General features: G+C 39.3%; 2 protein-coding genes across 8 annotated transcripts in view; one reads left to right on the top strand and one right to left on the bottom strand.

The window, feature by feature from the left end:
- On the bottom strand, positions 1-10,138 carry TPMT (thiopurine S-methyltransferase). Of its 6 annotated transcripts, none has more exons than XM_056483956.1 (9): positions 9,978-10,138; positions 9,327-9,487; positions 8,480-8,572; positions 7,284-7,416; positions 6,734-6,786; positions 2,720-2,794; positions 1,905-1,990; positions 921-965; positions 1-146 (listed from the first exon to the last, which is right to left on the bottom strand). In XM_056483956.1, exons 2-9 carry the CDS (start codon positions 9,464-9,466, stop codon positions 31-33), a joined length of 741 nt encoding a protein of 246 aa, XP_056339931.1. In that variant the 5' UTR covers positions 9,467-9,487; positions 9,978-10,138; the 3' UTR covers positions 1-30. The 6 variants fall into 6 exon arrangements, with proteins under 6 accessions (XP_056339931.1, XP_056339929.1, XP_056339928.1 ...); XM_056483954.1 differs by having other exon boundaries at positions 9,908-10,024; XM_056483953.1 differs by lacking the exon at positions 9,978-10,138 and adding an exon at positions 9,763-9,959.
- KDM1B (lysine demethylase 1B) overlaps positions 9,985-27,190 on the top strand; it is a 27,426-nt gene continuing 10,220 nt past the window's right edge. The window contains exons 1-15 of one of the 2 annotated variants that reach the window (XM_056483943.1): positions 9,985-10,067; positions 10,266-10,332; positions 12,766-12,868; positions 13,712-13,836; positions 15,657-15,746; positions 16,504-16,615; positions 17,271-17,387; positions 18,353-18,391; positions 19,487-19,691; positions 20,757-20,941; positions 21,917-22,093; positions 23,000-23,074; positions 23,659-23,796; positions 25,207-25,378; positions 26,216-26,343. In XM_056483943.1, coding sequence (XP_056339918.1) covers positions 12,779-12,868; positions 13,712-13,836; positions 15,657-15,746; positions 16,504-16,615; positions 17,271-17,387; positions 18,353-18,391; positions 19,487-19,691; positions 20,757-20,941; positions 21,917-22,093; positions 23,000-23,074; positions 23,659-23,796; positions 25,207-25,378; positions 26,216-26,343 — 1,653 coding nt within the window. In that variant the 5' untranslated portion in view covers positions 9,985-10,067; positions 10,266-10,332; positions 12,766-12,778. The remainder of the gene's footprint in view (positions 10,068-10,265; positions 10,333-12,765; positions 12,869-13,711; positions 13,837-15,656; positions 15,747-16,503; positions 16,616-17,270; positions 17,388-18,352; positions 18,392-19,486; positions 19,692-20,756; positions 20,942-21,916; positions 22,094-22,999; positions 23,075-23,658; positions 23,797-25,206; positions 25,379-26,215; positions 26,344-27,190) is intronic. The other variant, XM_056483944.1, reaches the window with a different exon arrangement.

Consider the following 27,190-nt stretch of genomic DNA (forward strand, 5'->3'; position numbering starts at 1 on the left):
TGGAAGGCAAGTTATTTTAATAAATTTTAGTCAAGCTACAAACTTTAGTAGATACAGCACCTCCAGAAAATAATCTAGTCCCCACTGTCTGTGCTTCTCTGAGAAGTCATCGACTTTTTCAAGACACCTGATCTCACAGCAGTTGCCTGAAAAGGAGGTAAGAATAACAAATTAGTGAATGATTAGTCAATGAAAAATGCAAACTGTCCAGAAAAAAAAAAAAAATCTTAACCACAGATTTCCCCACAGTGCCTAACATTGTGACATAAATGCTCTGGGGGAAACTTAATTGCTCTCTTTTGCACCGGGATGCAAGTGTCTATGCCAATGACTCACTGCACACAAACAATTGCCAGAGTCCCAGAAAGTTGTAAATTTAAAAGTGAGATATTACAGCACATCAGGAGGAACTCCTAAAATAAATTCCTGACATAGCTCCAAATTTCATTATTTTGATGGGTTTGAGATGTACATTTTTAGCATTTTCTCTGAGTGCCATGTTACTTTTCTTCTTTTTCACAGCAGTACAGTTGAAACTGTAGCACTGATAGGACTTGTATTAAAACCAGGGCGACTGGTTGATGAGGTGCAGGCAAAGACACAATGGTCAAGCAAGACTGCAGCTACAGGGTTACTCACTGCAGTATAAGTTCTCGGAGAATAAAAAGGTACCAAAGGGAGACAAGAAACTGTTTGTCTCTTGGGTTTTCTTCATATCTTTTGAAGAACTGAAAATTTTCCATGACAGCAAAATCCCTGTGGCTAAATAGTATTTATTTTTCCCAGTATTTTTCCATGACTCCAGCCTTTAGATAAGAAGCAAATGACTGTATCACTTGTGACAGGGCAAGGTAGAGCCATATGAACATGTTTATGTGCTTTGAAAAAAATTCCTAAGGGTTAGGTGAAATTTTACTCACCAAACAAGCTTTTAATTTCAGATTCAGGAACATAAAATGGTGGACCTGAAAGCAAAAAGGTGAAGCTAATCAGAGAGGTATCATGGGAAGAAGACAAAATTTCCACTGCAGTAGGAGAGCCAGCCCCTTCACCAGCACCCAGGGTGTAGCACCATCAGCAGGAACCAGAAAACATGTCCAGGAACTCATGGCACCTTGGTGGGCCAGACAGCTCCAGGTGTTGCTGTGCTTCATCTCCAGCTGCAGCAGGGAATCGTGAATGTGACATGGATATGACCACTCCCAGTGTGCTGTGGGAATCCAGACTACAATCTCTTTATACTACAGTGGCATGATCAAGGCTAAGAGCTGAACAACATCACAGGGAAAGCAATGAATTGTGATAGCAAGACCTATTTTTGGGGGGGATAATTATGCTGAAGGACCCAAAAGCAGAAAAAGATCTTTCTTTTGTGAGTTAATATTAACTAAAAAATCTGCAACTTCAGTACATAATATAAAAACTGTAAAAGGAAAAATATCTTATAATTTTACAGAATTCCACCTCTTCAAAGTACATTCAGAGTGTGGTTTGTGGCTGAGAGAGACGCACAAGATGGGCAACACAATGGGCTGCAAATACTGGATAAACAGCACAAAGCTGATGTTCTTGGGAGTGTTTCAAGCTCCTAAGGCCAGACAGGATGTTACTAAGTGCTCTGACTTCCAGCTTCATTGTAGCAGCCACACTTACAGTTTCATTTCATTGTTAATATACCATGACTGTCCTCAACTTACCCTTAGCATGTCTGAATGCTAACAAAACACAAATTTAGTCCCAAGCTTGGTCAATGTCTAAACTTTTTAACACACAGTTATACTGGTGCCACCAGCTAGCAAAGCTATGCAGATAAAAATCTTGGGGAAGATACTAATACATCTACTATATCTTTATACAATTTGTATTAGAGCAAAATCACAACATGAAAGGTACAAAGTTCTCACCTTTGTGTTTGTTTGGATCATATGAAACAGTAACAAGGAGATAAGAAGAATTTTTCTCCACAAGGTTGATCATCAAACTGGCATAGCTAAAAGGAAAAAAACCATACCTCATTAATTTTGTAAAGCATTCATGCATAGCATTCAAAATATTCAATAAAATGCATTTCTATGCAGATAGAATTTGATCTGAACTGCACAGAGACTAAGCAAAACTTAGTTTAAATTTCAGGAGTATAAAATTCATGCTACACATGAAAAAAACCATAAAATAAAGGTTATATTTATTCCTCATAAACAAGCATTTATCTTTTTTTGCACATTCAACTCAAGATAAACAGACAAACAAAGTATTCATCTGCCACAGTCTAGAATACTATACACCATACAGTACTGATCTTTTAAAATTACTGTGAATTGAAGATTCTGCATCTAATTAAAAAATCCCAGGAGCAGGTTCAAACTGAATTTGGGCTGGCTATAGGCAAGAACAAAAATTTGTAATCAAGGAGAGTGAGGGGAAAAAAAATCAAAGACAGAAGCAGCAGACGTGATGAAAAGGAAATAATAGAATGCAGATGAGACTTGCAGCTCTGCTTCTGATGGGCTGGAACAAACCACATATTTTCCCACCAAGAGGCACGGTGGCTTCCTGAGGGAAGAGTACAGCACTCTGTGACTGCAGCAGATGCTTGTAGTAGAGAAAAACTTGTGTCAGTTGGTGCTTTAAATGAAAAAGGACCCATTAACAAGTCACAGGATCAAAAACTTGTCACTGGTATATCAGAGAAAAGACTGTAACAATGCAATTTACTAACCGTTGTCTGTCACATGGATTCACGGCTACAAGAGCTCCTCTGTCCCAAACCCCATCAAACTTGCCAACTATCGAGCTATAAGGAGATAAGGAAAAGGCTTAAAAATAGTATAAAGAGACCTTCATCTTCTTTCAGACACTTTTGTGAGGTCACAAGGATTCTGCAGCTAGTGATGCAGATTCTCCACCACCTTTTTGTTAGGGTTCAACATTTTCATAATCCAAACCAACAGGATCTGGAACTCAATAAACCTGGTTCTTCATCCTGCTGTGATAGCAAAGAGGTGTGGGAATTGGTCAGTGCTCCCCCATCATCAGGGGATGCTGAGACATGGCAGAGAGGAAGGAATGTAGATTTAACTCATATGGGCTACAAGTCTGGGTGTTCAGAAACCACATCCTGCTAACATGCACTCAGCACATCAACAGCTCTTGACCACCTTCTAAAACCCATGTGTGATTTCACATGCAGGCTAAGGAAGAGTGCCTTGTTGCTTTACTATCATTGACTCAGCATATTCAGTAACTTTTTTTTTTTTTTTTAAGACACCTGAATTCCCAGCTACATGCACAGGGCAGTTAGCTTCGCTTGCAATTTGTTTAATGCTAGAAAAGCTAAGTTACACTGCTGCTTGCCTCAGTGCAACTCTGCTGCAGACACTAGTTTTGCTCCTGGATATGCTGGCAGATGGCTTCAGTGGCCATCCAAAGCCTGCAAGTGAACAAGACTATCAAGAAATACCTTTATTAATGGATGGCAAGAACAGCCAGAGTGACACAAAGAGCAAGAATATCTGGGGATAAGAAAGAGCCTTGGTTCTGGTCATTATTAAAATAGGAGGTTAGACAGTACAGTAGTAATAAAGTAAATTGCATAATTTTAAAGAAAGTTTGAATAAGCTTACTTAGAAAAAATGCGGCATGGAATTGTGCAATACCCTTCTGCCTACTGGGCAGGTGTCAGAGTCCAATTGCATCACCTCTTCATTTCTTCATTTCTGTCTTCATTTCTGTACAGGTCTTGGCTAGGGTAGTTACATTTCTTCACAGTAGCCTGCATGGGGCTGTGCTGGATTTGGGCTTTCAATCATGTTGATAGCACACTGATGATTTAGTTATTGCAGAGCAGCACTTACATAGCACCAATACCTTTTCTGCTCCTCACACCCTGACACCAGTGAGTAGGCTGGAGAGCCCGAGAATGAACAGGACACTGGGTGGGGACTCAACAGGCACAGCTGACCCTAACTAAGCAAATGGATATTCCAGACCATCTGGCTCCATTCTCAGCAATAAAACTGGGTGGGAGGTTGATGGATAGAGGCACTGTTTGGTGGCTGGCTAGATATCAGCTGCTTGGTTGGTGGTGGGCAATTGCTTCCATGTGCACCTCTTGTCTTGGGTTTTATTTTCCTCTCTCTTTGTCTGTTTTTTTTTGGTGTATTTTCTTTTCCTTACAACTTTTTGATATTCCATTTTAATTATTAAACTGGTTTTTAAATTATTAAACTGTTTTCATCGCCACACATGTTTCTTTCTCACTTTTACCCTTTTAATTGTCCCCCATCATCTCATGATGGGGGAGTGGGCAAGCAGCTGTGTGGTGCTTAGTTCTACCACCTCAGCTAGAGTTAAACCATGAGAACTTCTCTCTGCCCACTACTATTTTCATTGCAATGGCATTGCTAAGTCTTTGGCACCTAACCTACAAGCTGATCTTGTATTTCCCACTCTACTGCGATGAGACACGATAACACTTTCAAGTGCTGACTTCTTTTAAAGTTTGCCAAGTCTAAGCATCTAATTTAAATAAGCAGACTCATAACTGAAAGGAGATTTTTAAAAAGACAGTTAAACAAGCAATGGACATGCAAGGCACAAAGGAAAGTTTAGTGGGGCAGGTGACTTGATCTTCTGAGGCTTGGGGGCAGTTCTCCTTTCTGCATAGCTGAGTCAGCTGGGTGACCTCAGGCAAGCCACTGGGGTTTTCTGCACTTGGTTTTTCTTTCCAACTTTAATCTGGTCTAACTGGAATGGCAGCAGTGGCTCTATACATGCGTTTCATGTACTTTACTCAGCGATTTCATCAAGGCCTACAGACATCCCAGGCTGCAGGCAGGCTCATGCTTGTGGCCTGGTCTCCTGGCTGCCCAGAACTCAGGATCTGCTGAGTGGCTGGGTGCTCCTTGGCCCTCTGCACATCCATTTTTCTTCACAACACCATGAAGCCATGAGGAAAAGGTAAAAAAAGGCACAGAGCTGTCTTTCACGCTGATGTGGGGTCAGGGTGAAGCTAAGGTATGAGGATACCTTTCACTGTATTGCACTGTTTTTATACGGCATTCAGCATGGGTTAGGTACTACTACATCTAACAAAATTTAACATGTAAATCAGAAATTCACATATCTGCAGAAAACCCTCTGGATTTAAGAGTAAACTTGTGAATTTCTATCTCTGCATATATTTAGTAGTTCCAGTAAATGCAGTTTTTTATTTTCTTTTGAAGTCTTGAAGCCAAAATTGTATTAGGAAGTACAATGATTGTGTAACATAACTGTTTTACATATGTCCCAGAATTCCCATAAAGAGCAGTAATACCTGTTACTCTTTAACTAGCAAGAGTCTTTGAAATGTCCCATTCTGACAAAGGTCAGGAGCACATCTGAGTTTTCTTCTAATGAATGCTAGGCTAATGGAGATGAAAGAGACCTGTTAGTAGGCCAGCCTCAGCAAGAGAGAAATAAGTTTAATTTCCATAATTACTGAGTAATTAATCAAATTGTCTGTACACAGAAACTAGAAGTGTGTGTACATTTTTCTAGTCACAGGTATCTGCTGACTGATGTTGGGAATACAGTTCACTCTGCATCCAGAACCTCTATCTGCCGACTTATTTTGTGACAACAAACTATGCATATCCAGTGATATGCACTGAAATTGTCACTAATTACCTAATTCTGTTTATTTCAAAGTATTATTCCACCATGCTATGATACAAGTTACAGGTTTCACTACACTACTTGCTACAAAACTTATGACTGAATTTTTCAATAATTTCTGAGAAGCTTAAGCAATCCTTGGGCAACTTGTCAACTCACAGCAGGAAAGATTTAAAGGAATCCACAGTGTAGCAAGTAGCTACACTGGAGGGACAAGGCTGGTAAGAAACCAGGCAGTATCTACAGAGTCACATTCATACACACCCCATCTGTTTGACTCTCTGCAAGGCTAGATACATACATACACTATTCAAACCAACTGGAGTCAGCTGCAGCAGCAGAAGTCTCAGTCATGGTCTACTGTCTGAAAGACTCTGGTCTCTAGTAATAAACAGTCCTTTTTCCAGTGTTTTGGCAGATTGAAAAAAAAAAAAAAAAAAAAGATGATATAGTAACCGCTGTATTCTAGTGTCCTGAACTACATGTTGTGCCTGTATGTACTAGTTCTGGAAAGCCCACAGAAGGAAATGCAAAGACTTTGCCTCCTTCTTACTGAAGAGCCATGGAACAAATTCTTGTGTCTGACAGTTGTTTGTAAGAAGAGCAAACAAACACAAAAAACTTCACTAAACCTTATAATCTAGGGGAAAATCACATCTCAGTAAGAACTGCAAGAGGAAGGAATTATTGTGCTAAGAAACCTCTGGATATATTCTTCTTAGTTTTCTGAAGTTACTCTGAGTAAGGATTGTGCTAAAGTTTTGCTTCAGAGAATTAATCTGTAATGTTAAAGATAATTTGGTTTTACTGTAAAAGTAAAAATGTTTTTTGATAACTCACAGAATATCTTGGAATAAGAAGTCAATTTAAAGATAATTAGTTGCTATCCTTAATATTAGCAATGGAATTAGACTTTTGTTAGAGATTGCTCATTCAAATTTCTCATACAAATTAATATGAATTTGCTTGAGAGGACCTGACAAATTGTTGCCTGTTTCAAATGAAAGAATAGTATTGGACAGTATTAATATATATTTGATTATGGAGAATTGTAAAGCACAATGAGTATGCCTACCTGGACAAGTCATAAATACTGCAGCAGTAGAGAGAAATGTTGCCAGAGGTACTCTACAATAAAAGCAAAGGAACAATCCTTATCAGCTAACTGTCTTTAAATATGTACTCATAAGTATATATTTATATTTCACATCTTAAAATATACCCATACTATTAAAAATGAAAATTTAAAAATACATTTATGTGTAATAGGGAAAAACACTGAGAATTATTTTTAGTTTTAGTTTACTGAGGTAACTCTTCTCATCCCCTCCAGAGAGGTTCTAATCTATAAAGGCATGCAACTTTTTTAAGGCATGTCCAGTTTTAAAATACATTCCTTCTACTTTCAGGTGTTTTCACTGTCATAAGAAGGCCAAAGTAGTAAGTTTAGAAGAATAACTTCTCAGTCCAAAAATACAACTCAGAGCTTCCTTTTAGACCTCTTCAGGAGAGGTGAATGATTACCAGTAAAACTGATGCACAAAAGCAGCATAACTTGTTTGCTCAGTTATGCCAGCACTGCATGGTTAACCACACCAGATCATTTGACAACACAGGAGACATACCTGGAACATTTTTGCTCCTGAAATCTCAGGGACTGGCTCCTCACAATAAGGCAGACTGTGGTCTGAAAAAAATTCCTTCACTGCTTGCTCGCTGACTTCCACACCAACAACAGTGTATCCCATGTCTGCCAGCCTGCACACAAGAGAGAGCATCCAGGTTCACATGAGGCCCACAAGCTGGGCAAAATGTGTATCTCCCATGCATCATTTGTCATTAGGGAAAGCCTAGTTTCAGGATGCCCTGAAAAGTCTAATCCTTACTTTCTGAAGTGTTCACATTCTATTGAACACCTCCCTTCCACAATATGAGCTTGTATTAGCACCACTCAGCATACAGTTGGCGAGGACTTACATGCTTTATTTAGATTTAATGAATTATTCATTTATTCCTAATAACTCCTTGAAAACAGAGGTGATCACTCTGAGGTACTGTCCATTTCAGAAAGGTGCTGTGCTGTGAACTGAGGTAAGTGAGGCACACTGTCCACCCAGCTGCCTCTGTGGCTTGGCAGGAGTGGGCAGCAAAGGAGGTGTGGTAAGCTCTGTGCTGCTGCAGCTCAGCAAAACAGCAATGTGTGTCAGAGCCCACAGGCAGCCTAGGAAGCAGTTTCTCTGATAAAACCTGAGAGCTGGATTACTTGAAGATAAAGTGCTCCCTTCCTCTAAGAAAAAACACTGGCTTATATAGGCCCTAATTTTAAATACGACACTCCCTCCTTCCTGCCATCCCCACCAAAAGAAAAAAAACAAAAACAATACAACAGGTTAAAGTAAAGTAAGAAGCATAAAAAAAGAGGAAATTACATTTAGCCCAAATCACTTAAATTTCCAGAGTGGCATGCCACATAGTCTCTTGGAAATGTTGTCTGACACAACTGACCTCATTGTGGGCAATTTAAACTGGCATTGCTACTAAAAGCAGCAGTGGTAAGGGCATAGCTTCAGTCCATCTAAATTCAGCATTCCCCAAGATGAACTTGGGACAATCAGGAGGACTTTCTGGTCAGACCTTATCCATTCAATTTATGCTGCTATACAAAACACCAGCTTCCTCCTCCTTTAGCTTCCAGTGACACTGCTTTCCTAGTAGTGCATTTCCACTGGCCAATATAAGGTTGGGAATTCCCCCTCTCCCTCCCTCCCTCCTTCCCTCCCCACATCAAGTAAGATTTTTGCTCTTATTATCTGTGTTTTACCATTTCATCTCTACAGCTTTACCACAAAGTGGAAAAAATATCCTCAGTCCACTCCTGCCATTTAAAAGAACATCCAGATACTTTTGGAGTAATCTGTGGAAGAACAAATACATTTTACTTAACTCAGTGACAATTTGTGCTGGCAAAAGCCAAGTACTAAACACTATGCTAGGTAGCACAAAAACTCCACAATGACATGCACATATGTCATTAGCTCAACCTGCTTCATGCCATTGGAAATAAAAACATAAAATAAAAGCATTTACATAGCAAGAAAGTCAATTTCATGTCATTCAGAAATTGACACGTTTATGTTTGCTCTATTTTCTGTTTCTCTTTGTAAGTAAACAATCCAACCAACCCACCTCAAAGAGGGTCATAACAGAGATATTAAGCAGAATGTTTATGAAACTTCTGCATCAAGCAAATCCCTTTTACAGGTCTTTAAAGACTATATAATCAGGTTTGCTCTCTTAGGTCCTTGGCTTTTACTGCATGGTATTTACTCTGATACCCTCTGCACATTGTTTCAAGTTTCACTACACAAACAAAAGTGCAAAGCTTCTCCATCAGAAAATTTAAGATTTTCTAGCCAAACTACCCAAGCTCTAAGGTTAAAAACTTGATTCGAGAGTAAAACTTCTAAATTAATTTCAGTACTTTCTTTTCTCTATCTTTGACAAATACAGGTCACAAAAATATCTATATTTTTGTTTCAAGCTGTGCCCATGTAAGATAATTTGCTTTTTGCAAATGTTCCATTTTCAGTTAAGAGTTTCTCGAAAGAGCCAAGCCACTCATCTCATGGCATTACTTAAAACAGCTTAAGAAGAATGAAGTCACGTACGGATGTCGTTGCTCCTTGTGAAACCCGATGTTGCCCATTTCCCATTTTTGTAGCCATTCTTCCTCTGTGACCACTCTCTCTTTCTGAGACCCAATATCAGAGCCTTCCAGGAGCCCGGATGCATCCGCTGAGTGGTCCATGTCTCCAGGGAATGCTTGTAGCTGGAAAAAAAGAGAGAAGAATTACCCTCACCCAGTGCATAGTTTGGAACTGGCTCTTACTTCCTCGAACCGGACAAAAATTTAGTAGATCTCAAGAGATCACAATTTGGTGACAGCAGCAATGCAGCTGTGCAGAAGGCGATAGAGCCATCAGCACACCCTCGTTAGCGATCGCTTCGGGCAGACCCCGTTTCCCGGGGCGGCTGAACGCGCCCGCCCAGCGCCGCGGGACCGCCGGCGGCCTCCCTTGGGCACCCACCGGGAAGCCCCCCTACCCCGGCACCGAAGGAGGGAGATGCCGACATTTCCCTGCCATGAAACCCGCGGGCAGGAGGCGGGGGCGAGCGGCGGCTGGGGGCCGGGGGACCCGCGGGGCGACCCGCAGGCTCCGCACGGCCCGGGCAGCGGCAGCCGCGGTACCTGCGCGGCCGCGGTCCCCGGCGCGGCGGGGCCGGGGCGGCGCCTGCCCGCCCTCCCCCTCGCTACGCACCGCGGAGAGCGGAAGCGGCGGCAGGAGGAGGCGGGCTGAGGGTGCACGGCACCGGGGAGGCGGAGGATGGCGGTGGGGATGGCGGCGGCGGTGAGTGACTCCGTCCCTCCCTTCCTCCCTCAGCCGCAGCGCGCACCGCGGGGCCGCTCGCTCCTCCCCGGCGCGGCGGGGCAGGTGCCGGCGCTGCCCCCGTCCTCACCTCCCCGCTCCACTCCTCCTTCCCCCTCCTCTCTCTCACTCCCTTCTCGCTCTTCCTTCCCCCTTCTCCACCCTTTTCCCCCGCTGCAGCTCTAGCAGGAGGCGGCGCGGACACGCGTGGATGTGCTCTCCGGCCCCCGAGTGACCCGGCCCCGAGGTGAGTCCAGGCGCCGAGCGCAGCGCCTGCCCCGGCACCGCCCCTGCCCCGGGGATGCCCCTCGGGACCCCCGCCCGCCGCCAGCTGTCACAGCCGCGATACTCGGGCTGAGTTTAGAGTGTGTGCACTGCACAGGCTGCTCTCGCTTCCTCTCCGTCTCTGACAGTGTGTGTGTCTGTGTGGTTTCTTTTCTTAATTTTTTTTTCCTCTTCTCCAATGACAAACTTGCTGCCAGCTGTGCAGGTAAACCCCACAAAGCTTTCCAGTATAGGCTACGCGTTACAGACGGATGAAACATTATCGAATGTGGCAGCGCATTATGCATCTCTCTCCTTTGAAAGGGCTTATTTTCTCAGCCACTAAGATGTCTACAGAATAGGATGCAAAGTCATGTAAAGCTTAGTAGAGTAAGCCATGTTTGTTTGTTCTATAAAAATTTGTGGTTTTTTGGGAGGGTGTTGTTTGGTTTGTCAGGGGAAGTGGGGACAAAGTATCACACATCTGATCTTTTTCTACCTTTCTCCCCACCTCCCTCTTACCCCTATTAAAGGGGAAAGAGCAAAAAATATGTCTGTGATATGTCTGACCTCTGCCTTTCAAAATGGGCAACCTCTCTGAATCTGAAATATTTTTACTAAACTTCCTAGTGATTGGTAATTGACACTTTTTGTACTCGCCACGTACACAATGCAAAATTTGCATGTTCTTTTACCTTCTTGGTTAAAAGGGCCCCGCAGCAGCAGCAGACTGTGATCATCTGATGGTCACCAAAATGGGGCTCCTTGCTCAGTTGCAAGCCTCCGACTGTAAGGACCATGGCATGTCGGAAGGATTATTTACCATCGGAGGCTTAAGTGACACAGAGAGATACTGTTGTGCCACTGATACATAAAGAAAGCTCTAGGGGAAAAAAAAGACACTGTTTTCTGGGGCGTTGTGCAGCAGTTTAGGGAAATCTCATGTAACTGAATCTGGTTGGTTTTCTTTACTCTCCAACCTCATCCTCCCCTATACAGTGGTAAGTTACAGTGAAATTATGCTAATATATATATATATTTTTTTTTAGATCATAGAAATTGACTTAATAATTTTTTCCTACCTCTGGCTAGTTGTAATTGGAGGGTACACATGCAAGAAACAAAGTTTAATTTTGTATTGGGTTGTTTGAATTAATTTTTCACTTATGTGAATATCCTCATGTGATTGATTTTCCTCTCACAAATAATTTCTTCTGAGAGGAGAATGAAGCATTGGTTTACTTGACTTGAATCAGATTAATATAAAATAATTATTTTATATATAATATTAATAATAATACGTTAATATTATATTAATATATAACATTATTAATTATTAATAATTAAATCAGGTTAATATAAAATTCCCACTCTTCTCCTTTTACCTTGACTTTTAACAGAATTTCTGAAAAAAGATACTGCTGCCTTGTCCATCACTGATAGCTTGAATAAGGAAGTTGCATCCTGAAACAGGGAGAATTGTGAACTCTCATATATATATATATATATTAAAAAAACATAATTACAAGCTGATAACATTCATGATGCAGTGCTGTAGTACAAGGGGTTTATTTCCACTTCTTTTCTGTATGTTGGAGAACACTCTTTAGATTTGCTTCTTCCTATAGGCTGTCTTTGTGCTTTACTCCCTGTGAAAAGAATGCCTTTGATTTTAAATATGCTTTCATATTTCTACACCATACTTTCTCACACTCTATGGTTTCAAGTTTACATGGTTAACTATGTAAAAATAGTTCTGTGCTCCTACCAATGCAGTCAAGGACAGCTACAGAGTGCTCTCATGCTGTAAATCGTTTATTTTGTCCTATAGAATACTTAACAACAAAATTTGTAATTTTCCAATCACTTACAGCTGCAATATACTGGCAGTCTAGACTTCAAATTCTGATGTCTTTCCATGGGAGGCTGTGCAAGTCTTGGAACTGGTTGTTCACCTAGTATTAAAAGTCTCTTCAGTACACTGTTTGGAAAAGTGCTTTCCAGTGCAAATCTCTTGCTGCCAATAAATCAGTAGTTAGCAGGATGAGTGTTGCTCTGAGTGGTATTTGAATGCTTGCATCAGCATTGAGCTGATGTCTGCTCACTTTGCCAGCCCAAATTCCAGTCCAGGTCTTCACGTAATGCAAATCAGATTATTGAAATCCAGGATATGCTGATCTGGAACAGCCTGTCAAGATATACGCAGGGATCTAATCTTAACTACGAATTTAGTTTAAAATAGTAGTATTGTTCCTTTCCCCTAATGCCTCATTCCCATTTTCCTCTCGAATTAGCAGTCAAGCTGAACAGATTCTTACCTAGGTAACTCTGTGAAAAGTAGTATTGTGAGTGGCTGTGATTAGCTCTGCAAAGTCAAGCAATTTGAGTGAATTAACTATTGCCTACCTTTTTTCAGGTCTAACAATACAATGTCAACGGGAAGGTTACGAACGAAGAAAAAGACATGTTCTTCAGATCAGTCTCCAGACAGCCTTCCTGTGAGGAGTTCTGGAAGACAGGTATTTATAATAATTTAAAAACACATGGGCTTGTACTTTGCTATATTTTATTTTCTGTTGACATTTGTAAAGAAAGTAGGCTTCCTTGTGGTAATTATGGCTTTAGAGTACTTATCCACAGAGAAGGAGAATGAGTTAATTCTGTGAATAAGCAGGTCAAGTGTCTCATTTTACAAACAATATTCAGAAAATATATTCTATATAACCTGTAAGTACTTAAGGTGTTAAAAATAAAATCACAGATTTCTGTACAGTCAGTTGAAGCTGTCTGCCCATCCAGACAGAGGCCTAGAACAACATAATACAAAGTACCTTTGAGGCCCAGAAGAGACATTTGGTATACAATTTTGTATCCACAAAAATGCCCTAAGCCTACCCCAGTATTTTGAGGCACAGATAGGCTTACCACATGTCAATAAGTATTATAAAAAAGGAGATTTTCTGAAGGAGAAATAAAATGAATGCATGAGGCTTGACTCATTAACACATGATGGAGCTTAAAATACTATTTAGACTGTAAGCTTTGCTTATCATTTCTTCAGTTTCATCAATTAGACCAAAGCAAGACGTTTTTAGATATAAATGATATTTCCAGTCTTACTGTGAGTTTGAGGTTCTTTTTTTTTTTTTGGTGGGTTTTTGTTTGGGTTTTTTTAGTAGAGAAATCTGACCTAATTTGACAGCTGTTTCATGCTGCAGCTATTTCACAATGCCTACAAAGATTTTCATTAGGATAGTTTTAACTACAGGATGTCACTCACAATCTGCAAAACTGTCTGAATGCTGCTTTGTAGAAGATGCATTTGTGTCATTTATGGTCAGATTCCAGCTATTCTTTATTAGGTGAAGAAGAAAGCAGCTGAAGCAGCAGATGATGATGATGAAGCATCAGAGAAGAAATACAGAAAGTGTGAAAAAGCTGGATGCACTGCAACATGTCCCGTTTGCTTTGCCAGTGCAGCAGAAAGGTTTGTTACTTTTTCTTTGTGTTTTTCATGGACTTTCTAAATCTGCAGCTGAAGCTTAGGTTTCTAACTATATTCTGAAAAATTCCTTCATATCTAAATGTAGAGAGAGAATTGAAAGATACTGAGAATAGGAGTCTTAAGATGACAGGAAAACGTCACAAGTTATTCCTGTTGTCATAACTTTCTGCTGTGCAAGTTGCTAATTCAGATACAGAGTATCTTTGGGATATGCTTATTTATATTATTAATGGTGTCCTCTGGAACAGGCCTTACCTCTGTGAAAGTGAGAGCATATTAGTGTAATCTGAGAAAGCTAAACTTGTTTTCAAGATGGAAAATGGAACTGTCATTTACTGTAGAAAGTCTTTACCACTATTTCACTGGAATGCTTTGCAGTCTGAGGTGAGATTCTAGCCTTGAAATTTTAGGTCTTAGGAGAGACAGTCATACTTATCGGAACTCTCTGTTCTTGTACACTTTCTCTGCACTTTCACAAGTGCTTTTGCATTCTGACCCTGGTGGTTTTGAATGCATGATACTGACAAGATATACCTATAACAGGCAGCATGATAGACCTCATTATGAAGCAGGCACACTGTAGTTATGTAGCACTCCTCCCTCCCTGGTAATTGAGACAAACTTTCCTTCTTTATAGCACTGAAAAATAAATAAGACTAATTACTTGCTTCATTTAGTTATATCCATGGATTGTTCTTTGGAGGCAGGAAGTCAATGTATTCTGGATGTTGTCATAGGGAAGCCAAGTGTTTTGGCAGTTGCCTGAGAGACTCATCTGGGAAATGAGCACCTGTGAGATCAACATTGGTGATATCACAGTTTTTATTTAGGAAACAATGCATACTGCTTACTCATCTTCTTGAATTGTTATTTTAATATTTGGATTTTCACCTTTCCCACCCTCCCAAGTACGTACTTCCAACTTTATCTATTTGAGATGAGCTCATGCCATGGTTAGTTGAGTTTGTAGCTTAGGTCACGGCTTTTTACCTTGAACATTTATCTTGAATAATTTCATTGAGTTTAATGAGAGCATTCTAAGTAAAGAACAATTGCTTTGTTTGATGAATGTAATCTTTGTAATGGATATTTCTTTTTGAGAGTAGTAAAGAACAAATGCCCAGAATGCATAACTGCTTCCTTAGGGTTTTGTTTCACTGGGTTAAAATCACAAGTTGCTTATGAGAAAAAAATAGGCAACATCTGTTTTGTGTTCAGATTTGCCTTTATAGTTTTGTCAGTTGTTCTGGGGACAGAACATTGTAATGACTTATGAATCAATTGATCACATGTACAAGAAAAAGGCTAATTTAAATGATTCCTCCCAGCTCTGCACTAATATGGAACAAAATGCAACAGCGTAAAGGAACTCTTAAATTCCTGTGGAGAGGAGCTTTGTCATTTTACACGTTTCCAAAATGCTTGGTGTGTCACAGTACATACTCACTGTTTCATGTTCAGGGAATGCCTGCTTAAAGGGTACTAAAGACAGGCTCAGTTGACCATTGTTAGAGGGAGGCTGCTGGAAGCCAGGCCAACTATAAAGCTGCACATTGTGTACACTTTGCCTCCCTTGCATCTGGTGTTGCTTAGTTTGGGAACTGGAAATGTTTGAGACAATTGAAATGACCTTATTGTTATTTGTATGGCTGTAGTGCCATGTGTAAGTCAGCCTTCATGAATGTGTCATAAAGCCCTGGCTTGTTCTGAATGTTTTGTTCACATTTTAGAACGTGTGAATAGAAAGACTTATTTTTTCCTAAATGTGCTATAAAACCATTTCTATGTTTCCTGTATTACAGATGTGCAAAAAATGGGTATACATCCAGATGGTATCATCTGTCCTGTGGGGAACACTTCTGCAATGAATGTTTTGACCACTACTACCGAAGGTAGACTTACCAATGAAGATTGTGAAGTTTGGCAGCTGTTACAGCTGTTGAAGCATCATACACAAAAACATAATACAAAGATTGGTCCTTTGTGCTTGCTTTGGTCAGAGTGAGGCTTAGACATTGATAAAACTGCAGGTGTTGTATGGACTAATTAACTTAAACAGGGCAGCATAAACATAACTGGTTAGTTTAGGCAGGCTGGTTTGGGTGTGCAATTATTTTGAAGCTTTTGTCTTTTTTAACAATGTCAGGGAATTTTAAATTATGAGAACAATTATGAGTGAATGTGTTTACCTTTATAAGTTCATTTTACACCCTGCATTCAGGAGTCCTTGCCTCTCCAAAGCAGTACAATAAAAAGCAGTTAGAAATCAGTTTAACTCTTGTGGTTCAGTGACCATGAAGACCCTTGTCAGGCTCACAGAGTGCTTTCAGCTCCAAGCTCCTTCCCATTTGAGTGGGAGTTACATCCAGACTCTTGTGTGCTTATGTGCTCAGCAGTACCCTTCACTCAATCCAGGCCTTAGATACCAGGAATTGTGCTCATAAGCAACTGGACATAATGGCCAGGATGCAATTTATTGCTATTGTAAGAACCATGGTTCTCTCCTTTTAACAGCAGAAATGCAGTGCTCTCTACAGACTTATTTATCTGTCCTTATATAAAATGTTTAATTTTAGAGTAACTGCTATTGCTTGAAGCGAACTAGGTATTCAATTTTCTAACTGCTTGCTGCTTTCTCTTTCTTCTTAGCCATAAAGATGGTTATGAGAAATACACTGCCTGGAAAAGGATTTGGACAAGCAATGGTAAAAGTGAGCCCAGTCCAAAAGCCTTTATGGCTGATCAACAGCTTCCTTACTGGGTAAGTTGAAAGGTGATTTATTTAATAGGAATGTGATGTTCTGATGTGTTTCTGATATACTGCTGTTTGAGCAGCAGGTCAGCTGAGTTTTTGTGGTGTTTTTTTAGTATTAACAGGATTGTGGAAAAGCTTAAGATAAAAATTCTGATCATCTCTTCCACTGTTGGAGACTTTCTCCACACCCCACCAAGACCAATCTTCAGTTACTTTTCAGTGAAGCAGCAGCTGTGATTTTCAGGTAGAATAAGATTTGGCAAGAAAAGTTTGAGTGTGAAAGACTTTGAAGTCAGATTTTATATTTCCCTGGTGAAGAAAGCAGAAGAAAGATGGGAATGGAAGGAAGTTTGGTGGTAGTGGTGTTTTGTTTGAGGTTGTTTTGTTTCTTGCAAAGTCCACCACAGACCATAGTAATGGGGAATTGAATTAATTTTGGCCTTAGGTTCTGTGCAGAAATCCAGTTTTGCAGGAGATGAGTGCAAGATTTCTGTAGATCAAACACTACTTATGACCTGATGATTACATGAGAACATATCTAACAATGATATTTTACAACTTTCTCATGTCTGGCTTCTTTCTAATTGGTTATTTAGGTTGCATTAATCTTATCTGTAATCACAAGCAACAAGTAAAAACATGTTTGTTTTTTGACTTGTAGGTGCAGTGCACAAAGCCAGAATGTGGTAAATGGCGTCAACTGACGAAGGAAATCCAGCTGACACCACAAATAGCAAAAACCTACAGATGTGGTATGAAACTGAACAATTCCACCAAGGTACCATGCAACAGTTTTGCTTATATTGAAACTTAACAAGGTGGTATTTCTTGTTTGCAGAAATTAATTTCTTCTTGCTTGCTGCTCAGTGTCTCTAATGTCAAAATGATAGTCTGATGGCCTGGAGAGCTGCACAGTGACAGGCTTACATGCTGCTTGGACATTTTGTTTTCTGGCAGGAAATGTCAAGAAGTATCTAAAATATCTTTGTCTGCATAGGCAATTGTAAAATCCTTCAGCTAGGGGATTATTGTCAGCATGTACAAAATAGACATACACCAAAATGCTCATTTCAGTTTTGTTTGCCCATTCTTCATTATTGAGGAAAGCATTTGAAAAACTCAGTGAGATTTTCCTAATTGTTATCAAGTCTGTCATGGAGCTTTATATGAAAGTTTCAGCTTTAGCATGAAGATAACTCCTGAAATTTGAAAGAGACCTTAAAGTGCCATAGAAACTATATGGCACTTAAACATGAAAATGGTGACCATATGAAAACCTGAAGGGTCAGCATTTAATTTTGAAACTCTGTGATAAAGATACTCTTAAAATAAAGAGGAAACTCTCTTTCATAGTCTAGACCAGAAGAGTTGCTCTGGAAAAATGGGCATATTTCCAGATTTTTTCTGTAAAATTCTGTAATTTTTTTTTCTGAATTTGTTTGTTTCAGTGTTCCACCCCATTTTATGGAGTAGAATGTATATTTTAATATCTGATCAGTAGAAACTAACTTAACAAAGGAGAAACATTTTTAGACTGCTTTTGCTTTATGGTGTGTTGTGTTTTTAACCTACACATTTCTTTACCTTTTTTTTTTAAACAATTATGTCTACTACAGAAGGCTAAAACTAAGCACTTATTTTTTTTAATTTAGAGAATTATGCCATAGGAAATGATTTTGCTTTATACTTAATTTTTTCCGTACAGCTTAAGAATAGCTCTCATATCATTCACTTTTATTTCAGACTGAGGGCTCAGACCAGTGTTCAATGCCTGAGGACTTGGTGAGTAGTGGCTGTTCCTCCTCATTTGTCCTAGAATATGAAAGCAATCTTAAAGCATGGCATATTTATTTCCTTTTTTTATCTTGGATCTTTGGAAAATTATGTCAGTATTTATGCATTTTGCTCAGGAAGCTGTCAGACACTATTTACAACAGAGACTAGGGCCTTTTATTTTCTCATATTTTTTCTCTTTTACCTGACCATACTAAGTAGCTTTCAAGTGGTTTGTGGTGGCCTGGGACTCAAAGTTTACTCCTAATTCTCATTTTTGATCAGGAAAAATAGTATTCAGTTGCCAGCTTTCAAATAAAATTCCCCATCCTAAAATTTCCTTGTCTTTCAGCTGATTTCTATCTTTAGTCAAGCTAGTCTTACTTTTTTGAAGACTGCAAGAGAGCACCTAAGCATATTTTTTCTCTCTTCTCCCTCGTAACACAATACGTACATACAAGATGTATGTTGGTGTTTCAAGGAGTTTAAGATCATGTCACCCTGCATTTCTGATTTCCTGTAAACTTGTGTTCAATAAGCCATGTTCACAAGTGTACCTGAGGTACTTCTATCACAGGGAACACATTCAGCTTATTGATGACTCTTGTGGAGGCTTTGTGGCTTTGTTTCCCTAATGCATGTCTGACTTGTAAATTAAGGGTGAATCAATAGCATTTCTTAGGGTTCTAGAAGGTCTTTGATGGGGATAGCAGAACCTAAATTAAATCAATCAGTTAGTGTGGACTTAGAACTAAGTTCAGATTTCTGGATGCATAAGTGACTGTAAATGTTTTATAAAGTGCCTGATAAGGCATAGATGTGTTATGGCATGTCTCATTTGTCTGCTTTCCACATGGTATGGAGTTTGAAGTCTCAGCCCCATGTGTCTGAGAAGAGATCAATACTACAGGTTTTCTGTGTCAGGCTGAGGAAGGGGAAAGAGGGAGAGAAAATGTCTTTATGATTTGCAATTCTGAGATTGGTACTTCTAGTGCTTTTTGGTCTCAGTTTTGGAGGGAGGGGGGACATTGGTTCATTTTCCAACGTTTTAAAGTACTGACGTGTTCTCTTCTCCCCTGTTTCCTTCAATTCTCCCTTGGCCAGAGAGTGGCTGAAGTTTCAGACCATTGGTGGTACTCCATGCTCATACTCCCTCCTTTGCTGAAAGACAGTGTGGCAGCTCCCTTTCTAGCTGCATATTATCCAGACTGCGTGGGCATGAGTCCATCCTGTACCAGCACTAATCGGTTACCTGGTGAATCCAACCTTGTGAAGTTAGAGCACCTAAAGAGCGTGCCTAATGTGACTGGTAAGGGCCATCTGCAGGGCTCTGTTGCTTAAATAGGTGTGATAAATTTTGTCTTATAACTGAGTTTATAAGGCACATTAGTTGCCCTGATTCAGAACTGGTTCTGTTCTCAGCAGTAATACACAGTCGCTGTGTGACTGCCTCTGTTGTTTGATGCTGTTTGTTTGTAAGACAAAGGTAATTACATTTCTTATGGCTTTTCTTTAGGGAGTAAGCACAGACTGCAGAGGCTTCTATGTGCCACTGTCATTTGTGTATAGAAACAGGAAGTTTCCATGGGGGTACTTAAAGACTGTTTGCATTCATAAGGAAATGAAGATTTATCAAAAACCCCCAGGATTCTGCTAGTTTTGATACTGTGGATCTTTGGGGCTTTGAAGAAAAGAATTTGATTTCTTAAGGCACTCAGATTCTGTTTAGGTTGTTTTTGTTTGTTGCTAGTAAAAGCCTGGGAGTGCAGATTGGCAGAATAGGTTAGGTATAGAGAAAGGTAATTCAGGATTGTCATACCAAGAGAGTGCTTTGAGAAAATTTCAGCTTCTGTGTTGTCTTAACAGGCTTTGTTCTCCTTAGGTGCTGAAAATAAATCTGTTCATATGTTCAACAGATCTCATATCTGCTTAACAGAAAACTTCATTACATAGAGCTACCAATACTGAACGTGGAAGATGATTAATTATTACCCCCTCTGGGTAGTATTGGAGTTGAAGGAGTTCAGAGTACTGCCCAAGTCTGTACAGTGATGCTAGTCCTCAGACTTGAATTTAGATCATACACCTTGTTGGACTCCTCATGGAATTGGAGCACCATGAAACATTTCTTTGACAAAACTTCAGCTCTGATAGGTCCAAGGCGTACCCATGAAGCAGCAGGACAATAATTTATGCATAGCCTAGAGAGCAGGAGAGAGGAGAGCCACATAAATGGAATCATTCTGGAGGTACCTAGAGGCTGGAAAGCTTCCTTACTTGTTACCTGTGTGAGACCAGTGGATTGTTTTAGAGGGAGAAGGACGCAATGAAGATATGATGGAGTATAACTAATTCCTGGTGTGTCTTTATTCAGTTGCAGGCATGAACAAGTATTTCCAGCCTTTTTACCAGCCCAATGAATGTGGGAAAGCACTTTGTGTGAGGCCAGATGTCATGGAATTAGATGAGCTCTATGAGTTCCCAGAATATTCACGAGACCCTACCATGTACCTGGCATTGAGAAACTTAATTTTGGCTTTGTGGTACACAAACTGCAAGGTACGAGATGCTGATAGTTAATTTGTTTGTTTAAAAAGAATAGCGGCTTTACGGGATGGGGACTTACTTCTTGGATGTCTCCTTATGCACCAGAAAAATTTCTCCCATGTTTTTGAAAATCCATTCTAAGATTGGCTGGGTTTTGGGGGCCTGTTGGGGCTGAGAATCTCTTCTCTTCTCTTCTCTTCTCTTCTCTTCTCTTCTCTTCTCTTCTCTTCTCTTCTCTTCTCTTCTCTTCTCTTCTCTTCTCTTCTCTTCTCTTCTCTTCTCTTCTCTTCTCTTCTCTTCTCTTCTCTTCTCTTCTCTTCTCTTCTCTTCTCTTCTCTTCTCTCTCTCTCACTTCTGCAGTAAAAATCAAAAGTTTTTAAATTATTAAAACTCTACAGTGCCTGCCCAGCTATTAATTTTTTAAAGGGATGCTTGCACACATCTAAACAGTGTTTTGTTGTGCTCTATGATTTTTCATTTTTTTAACCTGTTAGACAGGGAAGTTACTGTCTTTTTATTTAGGCTAAGCCTAGGGCAATGCCTTCGATAGAAATGCTGAAGTTCCACATACCAAAGCTTTCTGATATGGATGTCTGCATTTATGTGAAAGGTTCCCTCAGAATGCCGTTTTGGAATGGATTTTACTGGAATGCTGTTGTGAACATTGGCACCATGTAGATTCATTTTGTAAACAGGAATCCGTTTCAATACCATTCCTCTGCTACTGGAACACACCATGGAGTGATCAAAAGTCTCCTGTAGACTCATTTGGTTTTACTTCATGCTAATCTTGCTTAATAAATTGTTACCTTCCTCACTAAAGCTCACTAACAAGAAATTTCCACAAAAAAATTCTTCTAAAATGCTCTCAGAAGCCTGAGTCATGACTTTTTACCATTTGGTTTACAGTTTAAATATGATGTAAACATATGAATAAATGGAATATTAGAAAATCAACAATCTCTATTCTTCCTTTCCCCTTGGCAGGAGGCTCTCACCCCTCAAAAATGTATCCATCATATAATTGTTCGGGGCCTTGTGCGGATCCGCTGTGTACAGGAAATGGAGAGGATCTTGTACTTTATGACAAGGAAAGGGCTAATTAATACAGGGATTTTGTCAGTCACTCCTGACCAGTACCTTCTTCCTAAGGAATACCACAATGTAAGTTGCTGTAATAGTCCCTGCATTATTAGTGCTATAAAACTACATGATGCATGGAATAATTTTTTGCTTCTGAATTTTTGGCTCATTTACATAAATGGATGGAATCATAGGTAGAATTACATCTAAAACATAATATGTGGAAAGCCTTTAATATTGTTCTCTTATGCCTTCAATGGATATGGAAACAACATAAATTAGACTCCTTCCAAGAAAGACTTTTTTTTTTTTTTCCCCCCCACTAAAATCTGTGGAATTCATTCCCATGGATTTGTGCTTCCCGTGTGCTGTTCAAATGGATGGTATGAAAAATAAACAGATTCTGGGTCTCCTATAAAACACCTCTGCTTCCATAGGTGAGGAAACTGCTATTCCATGTTGGTTTGCAAGAGCTATGATTAAAAGGGGAACATGTTTATGGCTCGCAAGTTGTTAGATAGCACCCAAAACTTATCAAATTAATGTATTCTGTGGAATATCTCCTAGAAATTGTAAGTCATGTTTGGAAAGTGTATTTGTAGATGTTTTTCATTTATAAAATAGTCGTTACTGGTCAACTCAATCTATGATTCAAATCCTTACAAGGTAAGTATATGTCTTGTCTGATAAATTCAATTAGATTCCTACTTTTGTTACTGATAACTTCAGCTCTTTCTGTTAAAAGAAACCGAAGCATCTTCTTTTTGAAGTCCTTAAAAACTTTAACTATTTTCAAAGCCACCACTGATCTTTATTCTATATTAAATGGCCTGTCATCTTTAAAAGTTATCACAGATTACATTAGATGACAAAAGAGCCTAGACTTCTGAAACCTACAAACATTTTTACCTTTAGCAAATGAGAGTGAAATTGCAATTTTTATTTTATTTCTAACTATTTTTATTTAAATATTTTAATATTTTTTAGAAATCTGTCATTATTGTTGGGGCTGGTGCAGCAGGATTAGCAGCAGCCCGACAACTGCACAACTTTGGAATTAAGGTAAGAAGCTTTAGAGTACATTACTTAAAAAAAAATCAGACTTCCTTTGCTTTGAAAAGTGTTGTTCATCAAAAAGAAAAAGCCTACATTCTTGATACAAACACGTCTGTTTAGGGCATCCTAATTAATTTGTGAAATCTGGGGTTTTACTGAGTAAACCTGCTGTTTAAAACCAGCATTTATTTGTATCTAAAATTAAACAGCATGCAGCATGTATTTTGTATAGACACTGCACCCAGCTCATTGCGTTTAATAGCCTGTAGCATGCCTTAAACTGCAATTTTCAGATTTCCTGAATAAATCTTGAGCTTCTTTAAAAAGAAGGCTTATTTTTGTTAGGATTGTTTCTAAAGTAACAGTTATATTTGTATCTGTATATCCCAAAGTGTAACCTTTCTAAGATGATTAAAATGCATAAATTAACTACAGATAGTCCAGAAATGAGCAAAAGTGTTAACATAGCTAACACTGCTGGATTACTCTGGGGATTTTTTTGTGTTTTGTTCTCTCCTTTGCTCTGAAGTTGAACAGATATGTTTAACAGAATTAAATCTTGCAATTTACTAAGCTGCATTTTGCCACAGGTCATTGTCTTAGAAGCTAAGGACAGAATTGGTGGCCGAGTGTGGGACGATAAGACATTCACAGGAGTCACTGTTGGAAGAGGTGCACAAATCGTCAATGGATGTGTCAACAACCCAATGGCACTAATGTGTGAGCAAGTGGGTTCCTGCAGTGGTCATGATAATCACTAGTGAAAAACTTGTTAAAGCCAGGCTCAGATGGCTGGGTAAGGGTGGGAGTCCTTTTCTTGTGACATGGTTAAAATCCTGTTCTGCATTGTAAGTAAACCCCGTGTTGCTAATGTATCTTTGATAACAGTTGGGAACAGAGAAGGGCTGTAGAATGGTTTCAGGCACATCATGTAAAGAAAAACAAGGTGGCTCCAGCTTCAGAACCAGAAGAAATCATTTTTTGCCTCTTTTCTAGAGACAGTAACATAAGAAGGCCCTAGCAGCCTTCCTTAAGCCTGAGAAAGGCTTTACTGTGGGAGGCTACTACTTCAGTGATGGATCTGCCTTTGCTGCCTCTCGATATTTCTAGTTAAATTCTGCACAAGTTAAGATTAACATGTCTAACAGCAAAATTGCTACTGATGCAAATGTGCTCGATTCAATTTCTTTAAAAATTCTTATGAATTGGTGGTTTGGTTGAGGTATTTTGGAGGTAGGAATCTGAATTTCTCCATGTAGAACATCCAGCCCATGCTGTTTTAATTGTTTAGTGCCCTATAGTGCCATGAAGTAATTCTAGTTTTTTTAAAAAAATCATGTTTTATTTATGAAATGGGGAACAATGGCTTCTGGATACGCTTCAGAACACTTCATTCCTTTGTGGTCATTTAATGTAATTTTTCATTGAAAGTACAACTGTATCTTAAGATCTGCAGTGGTGACCCACAGCCTAGAGAGATGTGAGGATATGCGAAAAACCCTGGAGCATCCCCTAAGTAACAAGGCTCTAGGAAGAAATTAGCATTATGTTTGTGCTATTTTCTCTGGATTGACTCTGTAGAACACAATCTTTATTTGAATTTAGCTCTGTTGCGTTTTCCATGCAGGTTGGACAAACAAAGCAAGGTTTAATTCCAAATATTTCCTCCTTTGCTTGGTTGTTAATAACATTGGTGGTAACTGGCAAGCAATATCCTGTCAGTTCCTGAATTCAGGGAACTGTTTGGGTCTCAGACAGCAGAAAGTTGTAGAAAGCAACTGATTTTTATTGTGACTTAGAAAATAAACTGAGGTAGAAGTAAAGGAGAATGGTTTGATTACCAGACTAAACTAGCCCTTGCCTGACAGGAAAGTTGCAGAGGAAGTTTCTGTGAATTCTCAATAAAGGAAAGGATGGAAAAGTGGGAAAAAAAACAATTTGTGGACAATTAACATTAGAAGGATTGTTGGTATTTCAGTTTGAAGAGAACAAGAGTTATCTGAGTAAAGTTGTTGATGTTTTTTTTAAATGGCATCACTTAAATCTGAGGCATTCACCTTATGTTAAGTAACTTTGAGCAGGCTGGGTGCTGTAGTTTTTCCATACTTAAAAAAGCAATAAAATGTCTTTTTCTTAAGCTTGGCATTAAAATGCACAAACTAGGGGAGAAATGTGACTTGATCCAGGAAGGTGGAAGGATAACAGATCCCACTATTGATAAACGTATGGACTTTCATTTCAATGCCATCCTAGATGTTGTCTCTGAGTGGAGAAAAGATAAAACCCAACATCAAGATGTTCCTCTTGGTGGTAAGTGAGAAATGTATTGCAAAATGAGGATGTTGGCTGTGTTCATAAAGTTCTATATTAAATTGGATCTTACAGCAGACTTTTTTTAAATTTATGGGTATCCATCTGACCTTAAATCCAATAGATATTTCTGATACTGTATCTTTTCATTATACCTGTTTTCATGAGGTAGCTTTTTCAGTATAACTAGTGTCAGTAGCAGTTCAAAAGACTTGCTTCTGGCTGAAGCAGGCCATAGCTAGACTTAGCTCTTACACTTTTTAACTAATCTGCCTAAAAAAAGAGCCTGATCAAAGCCTTCTGCTGGCAAGAATAGTCCCATCTCCATTGGTAACGCCTCCCACCACACTTACGGCTTGTAAACTCAGAAGCAAAAAATAAACTTGCTCAGAAATGTCTGCCTCCCAAATCTCTTCAGCATGGATTTTGTGAGACAGAATTAATAACCCCTATGTTTTCCAGTGAACCATAGATCAAATTTCTTAGTTCTTTGATGTTGTAAAAATTAATCAGGATTTATTTGCAAGGATCCTCCATTATCTTAAAGTCTTTTTTATGTGAAATCTTCAACTCTATATTGATGATAGCTAAACAATTAATTTCTCTCCTGTCTTACTCAGAAACCTGTGTGTAAACAACAAAGTTGTACTCTGTCACTGGAAAGATCTTGCTTTTTTTTTGTGTTTTTTTTTTTTTTTTTTTTCCTATGAGAAGAAAAACATCTTGGCTCAAATTAGCAATAAGCATGAAAATCTTGTGATCCAGGGAACAGCATGTCGAAATGCAGTAGCACTTCTGACAAACTGTCATATATTCTTATTTTAATTTCTTTCACAGAAAAAATACAAGAGATCTATAAAGCCTTTATTCAGGAGTCTGGTATCCAGTTCAGTGAGCTGGAAGAAAAAGTCCTACAGTTCCATCTCAGTAATTTGGAATATGCCTGTGGCAGCAATCTCTCTCAGGTGAGTTTTGACAGCTGTGTTCTGAAATGACTGAGCTTCACAAAAGACAGAGTTGGAAGTAACACTGAGAAATCACCTGATCCATTCTATGACCCTAGAGGAAGAATCAGCTATCCCAACTATTCTTACACCCATAACCTGTTGTTTGAAAGCACAAAGTGGAGACACTGACTCCAACACTGCCGTATTTAATCTGATGGGAGTTCCTGACTTGCTTCCAGCAAGACGCTCTTTAAGTAGAAGTTGAGAGGAGATGGTTAGATGGGAGCTGGGCATTTTGCTGAAATGCTGGGTGATATGATTCACATGAGAGTTACTTGTCCTCAGATGTTGGGTGTGACTTCTGCTTCTCAGCTCTGTTTAGAAACAGGTATTTCTCTGCCCTGCTACATATCTGACTACACATTTGACTCCTGAGGTGTTCCAACTCCCTGGAGGTGAGCCCCAGTTCACCACTCCTAGGTTCTCTCTTGGCCACCTGAGACTTGGCTGCCCTCTTGACTTCAGTTTTAACCAAGCAGCTCCAGGAAACACAAAAGTATCATATTGTTGGCAATGCATTGTTTACTCAGTCCTCTTGCTACATGTAAAGACTTTAGTGTCAATTGTACTACAGCAGTGGGATAACTGACTGATATGTGCAGAAGCACAAATCTGAACTGAGAAGCATGCAAGAACATAACAAAAACCTGCAAGACAATGCTATAGCAGAGCAATCTCTGGAATATATTTTAAGTCAAGTTTTTATATTCCATGAGTGCCCAGGGGAATTAAGAAAGATGTAAAAATCTACTTTACCTTCAATTTTAAAATCAAAATATGATTGATTTTATGCATCTGCAATGAT

This window comes from Oenanthe melanoleuca, chromosome 2 (assembly GCF_029582105.1).
Source record: "Oenanthe melanoleuca isolate GR-GAL-2019-014 chromosome 2, OMel1.0, whole genome shotgun sequence".
NCBI classification, from domain to species: Eukaryota; Metazoa; Chordata; class Aves; order Passeriformes; family Muscicapidae; genus Oenanthe; species Oenanthe melanoleuca.

Coding starts and splice junctions, on each gene's coding strand:
- TPMT (XM_056483953.1), bottom strand. CDS start 9,792: ATGTCGGCATCTCCCTCCTTCGGTGCCGGG. Junction 2,795..6,733: donor AGTATTTATGACTTGTCCAG/GTAGGCATACTC, acceptor ATCTCCTTATAG/CTCGATAGTTGGCAAGTTTG. Junction 966..1,904: donor TGATCCAAACAAACACAAAG/GTGAGAACTTTG, acceptor TTTTGCTTTCAG/GTCCACCATTTTATGTTCCT.